Source organism: Rousettus aegyptiacus, unplaced genomic scaffold (assembly GCF_014176215.1).
Source record: "Rousettus aegyptiacus isolate mRouAeg1 unplaced genomic scaffold, mRouAeg1.p scaffold_m13_p_11, whole genome shotgun sequence".
NCBI classification, from domain to species: domain Eukaryota; kingdom Metazoa; phylum Chordata; class Mammalia; order Chiroptera; family Pteropodidae; genus Rousettus; species Rousettus aegyptiacus.
In genome coordinates, this window is record NW_023416286.1 from 44005927 (window position 1) to 44019868 (window position 13942).

The 13942-nt window shown below is 36.4% G+C and overlaps 1 protein-coding gene across 5 annotated transcripts in view; it reads right to left on the reverse strand.

Annotated features, from left to right (window-relative positions):
* The window catches only part of ZMAT4 (zinc finger matrin-type 4), a 413400-nt gene that overhangs the window by 112200 nt on the left and 287258 nt on the right, over positions 1-13942 (reverse strand). Inside the window, exon 7 of one of the 5 annotated variants that reach the window (XM_016127421.2) lies at positions 4884-8599. The exons of the other annotated variants lie outside the window; for them this stretch is intronic. Coding sequence (XP_015982907.1) covers positions 8584-8599 — 16 coding nt within the window. The 3' untranslated portion in view covers positions 4884-8583. Of the gene's footprint in view, positions 1-4883; positions 8600-13942 lie in introns of those variants that run through there. 5 annotated transcript variants of the gene reach the window in all.

Here is a 13942-nt window from a genome sequence, read left to right on the forward strand (position 1 = left end):
ATAAAATCGAAGTGGCTTTTTTAGTGTAAGCTGAGACCAGGCATTTATTGAACGATTGCACAATCACAAAAATGAAGAAACATGAGTCAGAGCCATATCATATGAGAGGTAAATGGAGAGGGCACCAGGGTATCATCCTGTTACTGCTAAGGACACCGAGCAAAATGCTAGAAACCCTCCGAACATCTTTGTGAGTTTATGATAGTATAATATTCTGGACAAAGAAGTTGCAAATTCCATTTAGTGATGCAGGTGACATCAGTGTCACCCTTATATGATCTGGTTACATTAATTTTTCTGAGTTGCTTTAATTCACATTCCTGAAAACTAAATTAATCTTAAAGAAGGAGGTATCACTTCATGATAATGTGCAAGAGTAAAAATGCAATATTTCATTGACTTCCTATTTTATACAGTAACTGGAACCATCTAGTCCATACACACCCCTCTGTTTTACTGAAGAGAGCTGGGCCCAGAGAATGGAAAGTAGCTTGCTTTATAAAAGACCAAATTTCTCTCCTGGTAGAGCACGGCTAAACCTCAATCCTCCTAAATTTCTACTCCCTTCTTGCTACTGCAACTTGATAACTCCTAATTTACAAATTACATCCATGATTATTTCTGTAAGTGATTTCTTTAACCTCTTCAGATAATTCAACCAGCAAAACTATACACACACACACACACACACACACACACACACACTATACATACATATATATGTGTGTGTGTATACACACACACACACACTTTAAATGTGTGCAGACAATATAAACACGTCTCCTTTTATTCCCATTTGTCAGGACTATCGAGGTCTCATCCACTGATGAAGAATAGCAGGAAGAGGGTTTTTAGCTAAGCAGGAGTATACAGGACCCATCTCTTCAAGGGAAGAGTCAGTGGTCTACATCATCAAGACTGAAGGTACTGGTCAAATAAACACAACTTCTATGTAGAGGCTGGGCTCCAGGGATGGGGACCAAGGGTTGTACAGAGAGATTGTAGCCTCATATTGTTCGACTAACTGGTGTGAATAACTCAGGTCCGCCAGGCTCACTCGTTACCAGACAGGGTTCTTGTTAGCTTGGGGACTGGATCAGATGGGACTCCGAAACTTGTCATGTCCCTACCAGGACCAGGCAGAAATAAGCCAGTTTCAACTCCACAGGAGTTTGCTCATCCACCCCCAGTGATGAGGCTTCTGGTTATGCACCAACACATCGCCTGCTTCTCTACCATCTATGACTTGGAGAACATGAATCATAGGGCAGACTTCTGAGCAAACACATAGGGAATTCTAATCAGCTAACAATGAAGAAAACTTTGGGTGCCAAGGGGCAGACATATTTAGAGAGTTGAGTTCTTTGGTCTTCATGTCCATTTGTAGTCAGCCAACTTTCTGGAGTCGGGGGCTCATTTGTGGTAAGCTGATTTATGTAGTGAGTTTGGCTCAAAGTCACAATATTTATGACTCAGCAATGTCTCTCTGACATTTATTACCACTCAAACAGACTGGCAGTCATAAATCTAGCTTCATTTTTACAGTTAAATGGCTCCTATCATGAAACAAAGGAACAAAAGAGAATAATCCACAGCTGTGCTATTCATCCTGCATCTTACCAAAAAATAGAAAAAGTGTAGGAATAAATAGGTCATATTGTAATAGATTCATAGTTATATGCATGCATACATGGATGCTATGTACATATACCATATAAAAACATATGCTAAACTCTCTCTGCCTCTGGAAATATTTTGAGGAGTCCCACGTCATATCCTTCCATGTTAGAGCAAAACTGATCCTGTGCTCTCCTTGCTATCTACAAGTTTGGGTCCTTGTACTGAGTAAAAGCCCAATAGGTTGATTGAGCTACTGGAGCAGAGAAGCCTGGGGCAGGGGAAGTTGGCAGAGATGCTTGAGAATGGGGTAGAAATAGGTGCAGCTGAAGTGACATGGAGACAGATAAAGGTCTTGCTGGGGAATTCACACTGATAGCTGCTGGATCTGGACTCTGATATTCTGGGAAGCTATTGGAGTTATACTAGCAACGACCTTCTCCCAGGTAAGTTCCTGCCTCATCATGAAGTTTTAAAAATGAGAAAGATAGAAATAAGAAAGATGGGCAAGATAGTCTTAAAGGTCTCTTCTAGTTCTCACATCAAATGGTTCTATTTTACCTTGAACAATTGTTAGCTAGTTGGTGGTTGAAAAGAGGGGAGAAGAAATGCATAAGTTAATTTATTTAATTTTTACAACACTTTAAGAAATGTATCATTAACTCCACTTTAAATATTGAGAAACTGAAGTTCGAAAAACTTATATAACTTGCCCAAAATCATAGAGCAAATAAATGACAGAACCATACTCTAAAACTAGGTTTTATTTTAACTCCTGAATCACTGCTCCTACAGTATACCCTTTGTCTGCAACTTCGTGTTCAATAAATAATCATCAAATTAATACATGGATATATTATAAACATAACACATACAACCTCTTTAGAACTTGATATAACCAGTATTTACAAAAAAGATAGATAGGTATTGGTTTTGGTTTTTCCTTCTCAGGGGTACCCACCTGTATTTTCAGATGAACTTTGGCTAAAAAAGTAATTGCAAAGGGAAATGATTTGTTCTCTTCAAATCTCACCAATAAGTCAGATAAAATCAGACATTTCCTAAGAGTAGGAGCTGTATTCTGTCTTGCACTCAACACCTATAGAGTTAAGGTCCTATAGTAACCACGACATGTGTTACTATATAAAAATGGGTAAGGATTGAGTTCAAGTTCACTTAGAGAGGGGGTCACCATTCATCTGAGAAGATGGGCAACTTCTGAACCAGTAACTGGAAAAAAAATCTCAAGTATTTAGTTCATTTATACCTCAAAACTATCAAGAAAGTAAGTGGCTGATGCAGTCACCCAGGTGGAACACTCGCTTTTACTACACTCACGGATGGGTACCTTGCAAAGGGTACTTGATTAATTTTCATCACAATTAAACTCTCTCTACCTAAAGAACACAGAGAGATAGTAGCTAATGTAAAGAGGTAGGAGATGGGCTTGTAATTGGTCTTGAATTAAGTGGTGAAGAAGAGGATAATAAAGACAGAGGCTTTAAAAAATATATCTGGTCAAAAGTAGAAACCTGTTGGATTTTTAAAAATTGTCTCCAAAATAGCTAATATCTCCATAAATTAACTGTATTTTCCTGCTACTAATTACTTCTTTAATAGCAGCATGCTCTAGTTAAGCAAATGAGTAGTGGGGAAAAGGACAAGCCACTCCAAAGTTCTAAATATGTGGTCCTAATATGTGGCAATCGGCATGAAAGCCACAAAGTAGATCTAATAAGTGACAAGAAGAATTAATTCAGAAGAAGACAGAAGGGAAAACTTAAGCCATTTATTAATGCTGTTAACACCCACTGTGGACATTTGAGATGGCAGGAGTTGTCTGTTCTCTACTGGGCGCGCTCCCTCGATGCTCCGACAGTTCTGTCGAGAATAAGAATTGCTGTAGATTGCCCTCCTTGCATGATGACCACCTTTATTCCGTTATTCTCAAGTTCAATCACAGAAATTATATTTTTGGAAAAACTAGAAAAACATTTCTATTACCTTGCTTACTTATATGCAGCATTAATACTTTCCTTGGAACCAATGCTGGGAAGGCTAATCACATCCTCTCACTCGGAGCTTCTTGGAGACCATTTACAGCCCAAGTAGTGAACCAATGGGAACACGGGATTGACTGTACCTGGCAACTCTTTGGACTCTCAGTAATAAAGTCATTAGTAGTAATGTTGTTATGCAAACCCCATCAGCTACAAAGACAATTTCAAGAAATATGAGAATATACAATAAGAAATCGATTTTAAAATGGAACGTTTAGTCACTGAGTTGGCCAACACATGGAAACCTATCTTGCTCATCATTGCTGGTCTTAGAATCAGAATTTTTAATCATTTGAAGAGCAACAATTCAAGCAGAAAATGTGCCTAGAGTTCTCAAAATAGGATGAAAAAGGGGAATTCATCATCGCATATAGCAATTTTACTTTTTTCCATTAAAAATGTATAAATTTAGCAGCCAAATGTACTACATTGTACATTACTTCAGCTTTCTGAAGCTGAATCAGTCCTTGATGATCCTAACGACCGTCTGTGGAATGAGGGACCTTGAACCTGGACTTCAAACAACCACAGCTGATGTGAAAGTTTGGCACATGACGGAGCTTGACTATTCTTCAGAAACAATGTAACCTGTTAATGATAGTTGGAGCTAAGGGGATAGGTAAAATTAGATTTTTTTTCCCTTTACTCATATGATTTGAAGATTATAAAATGTGGTTTTTAAAGGTCGGAATAAATTGCTAATTAAATCTAGGCGTTTGAAATTAGCAAATAAAACTGCGACTCAGAATCATGACTAAGGAGTAATTAATTAATCACATGGAAAAAATGGCAGCGAAGTAGAGCAGCAGTAAAATTATTTCTTAACTAGTTGCTGTAGAGCCTTCACATGCAGTTGCTAGTAAACTATTAGATGTTAATTTCGTTCCCTTCTCTAAGCTGTATCTTTAAAAAACAATAATAATAACAACATTCAGCATTTTTTTGGAAGACATACATCAAAGAAGACACAACCTCTCTTGCAAGTATTTGGAAAGATATGGAGTAGCTATGACTCTTCCCTCTACCTTTTACTCAACATGTGAAGGTATGGAGGTTTACAGTATCACAGGCATAACCTTAAACACATTCTAATTAATTTTCAAATATAAATCACTACCAAATTTTGGCATTTTAACTATTATATTGCAAAATTACTTAATACACTCTTTTAAATCAGTGATGACACCATCCGCCCCCCCCCCCACTCCCACCACCACCTTTGAGAGGCTTTACAATCTTCTTAAGAAAACATTCTGTTTTTGCTTCTAGGTGTTTTCTGTTTCCTTAGGTGCTACGTTTGATGCTCTCAATCCATGCTGGGACACTCAAAATTTCATTTCACATAAAAATATTTGTATATTAAATTTAAAGCCAAATGTACCAACACAGATATTACAATGAAATATCCAGATAGTTAATTTGACATGCATATCTTAAACTAGAAAAAAAAAGCAGCATTTATATAGAGATTTATATTTTTAAGCACTTGTCATTTATTAGTTAGCCAATCCACACCACAAATCTATGAGGTAGTTTAGCATGACTTTAGCATAAATAAATTAAGAGAAGCAAAAAAAGAAAAGACCTGTCCACACAATAACATGTTGATCAGACTTTCTCATTCTGGTCACCAAAGAACAACAATCAATTCTTTGTATAAGCTGTTCAAACGAGAAATGAATATTTAACTTGGATAGAATGAGGAGAGAGTATTTTATTACCTGACAGTTTAGAAAGGTTATTTTCTCACTGGAGTTCTAATATGTTGTGCTCACAGTGCCCTGTCAGAAATACCTCACTCAAAGATCAGCTCTGGAAGAGGTACACCCCTTTCCCCACCTCTGCCAGGGCTCAAATTTTCTTATGGAAGTATTAACACTTTTCATCTATCTCATATTTTTCTTCTCTTGGTCTGACTGGTCTAATAAACTCACTTCAATAGAAAGGTATAAAGACTCTTGCAGCTCCAATTTATATTTATATGTCATCTAAGAGGCAGAGGAAAAACAAATCCTATTGGTCTTTGTAGTCAAATAATTGCAGATGAGAGTTTTATTACCACTTTTATCAGCAAGAGGGATCACTGTAGTCCTCTCCACTTAGCAGATTGTTTTATGATCATATTTATTAGTGCACTTGGCTGTGAAGACTATATATAATGAAAGCTCATTAATTTGGGTTTCACTACACAGCATTTGTGGCCACTGGCACAGTGCTAGCCGAAAGCTTACCTCTGTACTTAAGGGAAAAAACTTTGCAAAGTAAGTGAATGGCATGACTAGGACTGTAGGAGTATTTTATCTCTATAAGAAGACAAGGACTATTTCAACCACTTAGCAAGTATCTTTTTAAATATAAAAATTTTACTCTAATATAAGGATGCCATTAGGCTTGTGTGTGATGCTAATTTTAAATAATTTTTCCCTCTTTAGAACAAAACTTTGAATGGGCAGTAGTTGGTTAGTTAAGTTGACATTACTACAAGTACTCTGGAACTGTGAAAGCACTTTAAATGTTAATAACTTGGATAGTCTTACTCTTTCAAATATATAGGGTTCTCCCCTAGCTCCTCTGAATTGAGATTTTATAGGAAATCCCTAGATTTATTCTCATTTCTCCCAGAATCTCTGCTATAATCAGGTGGCCTTATCAGAGAAGCTCAACAATGGGCAAGTCTACATGGGTCTCTTCCTCTCTGCCAGAATTAATTTTGTTATTTGAAAATATTTACTTTACTTCTCATTCCCATTTGTTCAAAATGAAACTGAGATGTAAGACATGACCTAATTAAACAAATATAACCATACTAAAAAAAAAAAAGAAGAAGAAGAAAAATGAAAACCACAACAACAAACAGCAAGCTTCCCAATCAGGGATGTTTCCATTTAAGACTTCTCCAAATATTAATAACTTCATAGGCGCTTCTAGTTTAAAGCTGAATATGACACCCCGTGGTACACCAGGATGATAATTTCCCTTATCCATATGAGCAAAAACAAGTAAAGAAATTTGAAAAGAAACAAAACCTATGGCAGGATATTCACTTTCACTTGACCGGTTGCCAAGGAACAATGGTACTTAGATGAGGAATTCTGAAATAATCAGATTATTATATCTGGAAGCTTATTTATAGAGATTGGCACAGCCTCTCTGTAAAGCAAAAGATCTATGTTCATAGGCTCGTCTATACTATATTAGGTTATTTAAATAAGACAAAAACCTGAGGGAGGGTATGAGATTACTTACTAAACACAAACAGAAACAAAGACATTTTTTTCTTGTTTTTTTTTTTTTTAACTTGGACAGTGCTTATTTTACAGCAGAATTGACAAATAAAGCCTTATTTTACACATTTGAACTAAAGTCATCACTGAGGTTTGTAGCCTTGTTGTGTGCTTTCCAAAACAGCAAAATAGATTGCTTTCCATCAAATCCTCCTTCCTTCCCACAGGACAGCATGTGGTTGGTGTGGTTGCTTCTCTCTACAGGCTCAGAAACTGGCAACCCAGTCCCTCCTAGGTGGCCCCTCTTCAAGGGAATATGACAAAAAGCTTCAAACACCTTAATAACAACACTGTGCATTCCTAAGTCATTTTATTTATTGCTCACTGAATTGTAACCACCTCACCTCACCTTCATCTGTGGAAAAACAACAGATGACCAGAAAATCCTGACACCAGAAGATCAATTGCCTGTGGTCACGATGTACAAAGGGCAACCCCAGCCAGAGCACTGAGAAGCATCATGAATACAGACTGAATGCCTGGCTTTGCAGCCAGCCTGCAGGACACCAAATCCAGTCATGATGGAGAAGAATTAGACCTAGAGAAACTGCTTTACGATTTACACTCAGAGACATCCACCATCGGAGAGTAACAGTGCTCTAGGCTGGCATACTGGCTACTGGTATTCTTTCCAAAGTGACTGAATCTTGGTTCAGCAAAGGACTGCAGTGAGAAACAAAGGAGTAGGGGACCTCCCCACACCCAAGGCTGTCATTCTTCAGAATTTACTCACTGGTTTCCAAATCATCAGCAGCCCACATTAAAGCCTACAGGTCAGGTCAACTGCCTAAGAAATATTCATTTATTTCTCTCTCATTCTGGGGTTTATAATTCTTCTTTCAATACCTTTGGGAAAACATTTCATCAAGGTCAACTGCTGTGAAGACATTTTTGCCTAAGAGGATCATCATGCAGGCAAACTAATTCTTTTCCTAAGCTATTATTTTGGCAGCTTGCAAAGAGGACTTGGCTTAACCTTGAGAAACTGTTCTTTGAATAATCAGAAAAAAAAGATGAGGATTCTTCTTTTATTTATCCTCTTCATTCTTGTTGTTCAGATGGCAAACCTGGCTCACATTTTTGAAGGTGAAATGAGAAGGTGAAAGGAGTGTGTTTGTCCATTATATGTCTTCTATTAATAGTGATTCTTTCTAGTTCTGTGCATGTTGCCACATTCAAGTTCAACATGATGAAAAAATAATGTTTATTTCTTGACAGAGGTGGTTTAAATCTCAATCATCAAGGATTTAATAGAATAATTTTATATGCTAAAAAAATCTAGAATAAACTGGAGATTTAGATTTTTTTCGGTATTTAAGTTGTGAATGATACTCCCACTGTTTGCTATAGGATTATAATTTAGAATATGTGCTAAATATACTATCAGGAAAGAATTTAAAAATCCATCCAAACATCACAACTTACCACACAATAAAAAAAAAAGAAAAGAAAAAGAAAGCTCATTTACTCTCCAAAACTGAGATTAGTCATATGTTAATCTGTGAATCCTCGTAAGAAATGTTTATTGTTCAAGAAAGAATCCTCCTCTGGTGGTTGATAAGCAATTCTCCATGGCAGAGAAATCCTGACATTTTTTTCTCATCTCTTGATTGATGTTTTCACTACTTATTCTTCAGGCTATAAAACAGAAGGGAACACAGTCTTACCTTCTTTCATAATGACATAGCCCAATCTCTCTTCCCCTTTCTCTCTCCTTTCTCTCTCCCAATCTCTTCCTCCCCAACATCACTTTATCTAGCAAATTAAAATAAAGCTAAATTTATACAATAAATACTTTAAATTCTAAATAATCTGTGTATATAATAACTCAATTACCAATATCATCACCACATATGTAAAAGAAAAGATGTATCTTTACACTGTCAATCCAGACACTAAATTCATTTGGAAAGTTCTTAAAGTAAAAATAATGAATTGATTTTTATTTATAGCATACTACATATACTCATCTTTAAGTTTCAGTTATAACTGCTTGTAGAAACCTCTCATTGGGAGGGGAGAGAAGATTATAGCATTTTAAATTCAAATTTTATAAACTTCATTCTCTATTCATTCAGAATTTTCTCTGTTAGAAAAATAGGAAAAATTGTTCTCTGATTTTACTCTCAAAAAGTATTGATTTAAATCATATAGATTACTAATTTTTAAAGGGTTTCTAGTTTTGTTTTTCTTTATGGTAAGCAGATACTAACATTTATTGCATGCCTACTATGTGTCAAGAATTTCACATTTGTTTTACATGATAATTTAATTCCAACAATCACCTTCATGTGGATGTCATTTTTTTTCCTTTTTAAAGGTGAGAACACTGAGGCTTAAACTGGCATGTTAACGGCATAAGGTTATATTGCTATTGAGAGGAATTCTCAGAATCAGAAGGCAAAAAGGGCTGGTGGACATTATGTGCAGGGGATTTCTTTCATGCTATCGAAGACACCTTCTGGCTGCATTGAGGCTGCCAAAACAGGATTTTTTTAATACTTGACTATTAACCTAAAGCTATATTTTAGAAAGGAGGGCAGCAAAAGAGCTGGAGTAGGTTAGAATCCTTGCATAGATTTTTCCTACTCCTCATTAATAATATCTAAATATCTTAATGGAAAACTGACAAATGAAAATTCATAAGCTACAAAGGAAAATTCTATCACCCACCTAGAAACACCCAGCACACCTTGACATTTTATTCCCCACCCCACCCCCCCCAAAATGCTGTATAGTCTAAATTTTAAGAATAAAATATCCAAATATTTAAGAATATTTTATTCTTAATATCCAAATAAAAATTTATTGGTAAATGAAGACCTAAAGAAAATGGAGACTACATGCTTTTTTTTTTTTTTTTTTTTTAGTAAAAATAGCTTTGAAATCTGCCTTGGAATGACCCTGGAAGGGTCACAGCCTAAGGAAATTCTACAGTTGTTGTCATCTGCATGAATTCATGTGATATAAAGGTAGGAAGTTCTTAGTAAGCAAATAAGTATGATCTCATTTTTATAAACTACAAAGATGAATATTTTTTAATTAAAATGAGTTCAAAGTGCAGCATCCCCACGTAACGGTGAGAAGACCAAACATATCTGCAGCTGAGCAGCCTTCAGTCATGATTACATCATTAGAGGAAACCAGAGGGAGTTGTGTTTTTTTAACGTATAGTAAAAATGGTATATTAAGAACTTAATCCCATAATGAAAAAGAATATCACACTCTTCCTTTTTATAGTCAAAATAATTATTCAGATCCTTTCTGAACACACAGAAGTAATGACAAATTAAAATGCCTTTCAATTCCATATAGCTTCTATAATTATTCATCTTTTACTGTTATTATTGCCGGAAAAGCTCCTTCATATTATAGTCTGCATCCAATTTGAAACAAAAGAATATGGAAAATTTTATTGCTATTAATAAATATGCAGCTATCCAATCCAAGAAGAAAATTCTTTTTCATCTGAGAGATAAGCTGCATAATTCATGTATTTTCAGAAATTTCTTTAAATAGAAAATTGAAGAAAGACATAGGGAAAAAAGAATTCATTATATAGTTTCCATTTGTGGTGAAGAACAATCTTTGTTCTGAGAGAGTCTTAAATATGATTTGAGTTGAAGAGAAAATTTCCATTGCATTGTACACATACCAAGTGTACTCATAGAGCTCACTTTATTTTCAACATGCATCATAATAAAAATGAGAACAACATGGCCTCCATTTCGCTTTCTAAAAAAATGAAAAGTAACTGAAGGTTACTAGTGACTTCAGTTGGGGTCTTGGAATGCAGTTAGTGGAACTTAGGCCACCTGGGAATGCGTGCCTCCACCTTCCAACGGGAGACATTTCCACACCAGCGAACTGCAGGGCTCTGTCTAATTTCTGTGAGCTCTGGGCTATGGGAGGACCTGCCACGCAGAAGAGAATGATGGCTTTGCTGCGCAAGCCTTGCCTTCCAAGACCCCAAGCCAGATAAGCATCACATTTGCAGGACCCGTTAAATAAAAATGCTTCTCTTTCTTCTAGTCAGTCTTTTCCCATCTGACCTGGAAGGTTCAGAGAGGAAGGATGCTCTAAAACCCAAAAAAGAGTCTTAAATACTGAAATGAAACTGTTCTCGCCATTAAAAATGACCAGAAATGTATGCAGTTTTTCTGAAATATTATCAAGGTTGGGGAGAGAGGTGGGGAAAGGATTCTGACCAGGTGTGTTTGAAGGTGGTGAGTAGAGAAAAATTTACTGCTTCATTGGTCCCATGTTAAATTTAAACCATTTGATTCACCAATTAAAAAACAAAACAGAACATCTTCAGCCATTATCAAGCATAGTTTCTCATAGCCATGAACTAAGTTTACAGTGACATGAAAGATGAAATGGTTTATATAAAATGATACTGCCAGAATTTGTTAGATGAGGAGTAATGCCCCAGACATTTTCCACAAATATGGTACTGAAGACTCATGACTTTGAATTTGTTTAACCTACTGCCTGAGACGTGCCATGACTGCCATTCAAGGACTTGCCATCTTTGCTCAATTTATTAAGATAGTACAATATAAAACCGAATTAAATTTCTAAAATTGAACATCTCCCAATTTTTGTTCTTTTTTTTTTTTCCTTGCATTTCCTAACTTGGGAAATAAGGATTTAAGGCAGAAACAGTTTCCCTAGGCTTCCTTTTTTTCTCCTTCACATTGTAACCAATCAACCACGAATCTTATTGGCTTCCTATTTCACTCTTGAATATGTTGTTTCCTCTGCTTCCTTTGTCCTTGCCCTATTCCAGGCCCTTGACACTGCATTAGTCTTCTGTCTGGCATCTTTGCAACCAGCTCTGCTGCCCCATCACATTGATGTTGTAGTGCTTCTCTAAGTCCTCATCACCTACTACAGAAAAGTAAAGCACACCAAGATTATCTGTGGTGTGACTGCTGTCTTCTCCTCCAGTGCCATCTGTCAGTCATCACCCCACCCCCAGTCATTCTAAACTCCAATCGCAGAGGTTTTGTCACACTCTCACATGCTTCTGTGGTTTGCACGGGCTCTTCCTTCTGCCTCAGAATCCATCCCCCAACCCTTTACTTGCCTAGATTTTACATCCCCCTCAATGGAAGCATGCTTCCTTATGATATCCTTTCCCAAACTTACCCCCAAAAGTATATTTGGAATATTTGAGTAGCCACATAAAAGTAGAGAACAAAACCAAAAGAATATGCTTAAGCTATAGGAAGTGATCAGTAAAGTGCCATGCTTCAGACAAGGGGAGAACGTGTTTTGTTTTTGAGAGGGTGAATGGCAGGGGAAGGATTGGGGTTGGAGGAAGAAAAGGTAGAAGAGAAAGAGAATGTGAGAGCAGAGCATGAGGCATGGAGATAGCATAACCAGAAAGATAGCTTTGCTCTGTGCATGGTGCTATTTCTATATGATGCCTAAATCTTTGTTAGTTGTTTAAACAAATAAAATACTTGCAAAATGCTATTAGTGGTGGTCTATGTAGTCTGATTAATAAGAAAAGAAGCGGGGAAGCACATAAAGTTACAGGGGGAGAAAGATAAAGAAAGATCACAGGACACTGGGAATTAAAAGCATAGGCAGGGCTTTGGATCCCAACAGACTGTTACAAGTAGGATGGGGTTTAGCCAGTACCTCTGACATATTCTTAACACAAGATGAATTTATCTAAATCCTTCTTGAGAAAACAAATCCTATTTGTCTATTCATAATGGGATTTGAATAAAGAAATAATTTAAGAAAATTCAGGATAATTCAAAGAAACGTCAGATATTATAAACATTTAAGAAACTGTGAATATTCAAAAGTATAGAATATTTAAAATGAATGCAGCTCTATCACGTCTTAATATACAAAGAGTAGCAAAATTTACAAGAATGATTTGTAATTAACTTATCAAAACACCTAAGAAAACAAGTCTCCTCTGCTTATATAGAATTTGCATTGTTTATATGCAAATTGATGCTCCTGATGTGCTTGAGAACAATTCAGTCCGTTAAGAAGACAAACATTCTCTTTATAATCTTGTTTACACTATTCATTTGCTTTGCAAAACATTTTTCATAAAATTACAAGATAATGAAATGTTAGAGGCATAAAGGACCCCAGGGATCACAGAGAGTCCAAAGTCCTCATTTTACAAAAGAGAAATTTGATGGAGCCCCTGACTCATTCATATACTTTTGGCATTCTTGAGGTCTGCACACTTACTGCCCTCTTATCTGGGGGGCTCCATTCCTCCTACCTTGGGGGTTCTAGGCACAGCGGAGGCAAATGCAAACACAGCAAGGAAACTGCAAAGTGCTGGGCTTTGGAAGATCACCAGGATTTACTAGCCTCCTAAACTTATGCGACAGTCTAGTACCCCTGTTCTATTCACTTATAAAACTGGAGGCCTGTCTAATCTCTATTTATGTCTAAGCTTCAGTTCCTACTTTATCTCTTGCAGGAAATCTTTCTTGACTCTCTCTCCCCCCTACCCTGTCTTAGGTGCCAATCTTAAGTATGTTCCTCTATTGTTTATTTAACCACATTATATTGCCATCTTTTGTTTACTGTCTGTCTCCCCTTCAAAGAAGTCTGAGACTGTGTCTTTGTCTGTGTTTTCAATACTTAGATAAGGCCTGACACAGAATCAATGTATAATCTTCCCTAAATAGATACACGAGGAAAACTAGAGAGGGAATCTATTGCCACATTAGAAAAAAACCTAAATCCCAGATATTCACTGTCCTCACTTCCTATCTTATCCTGGGCAAGTCCATTCCCATTCTGCACTTTCAGAGAAGAAAAACATTTAAGTTTTCAAAACATCTTTATCTCTATTATTATCTTCTACTATTCTTTGAATAGATTCAAAGGGTTTATGATATCAACTTAGAGAACTTGGTTTTAAACTCTGACACCAATTGCTACTAGTTGGTTATTCATACAAAATATTTTTACCTTTATTTAGTCTCAGCT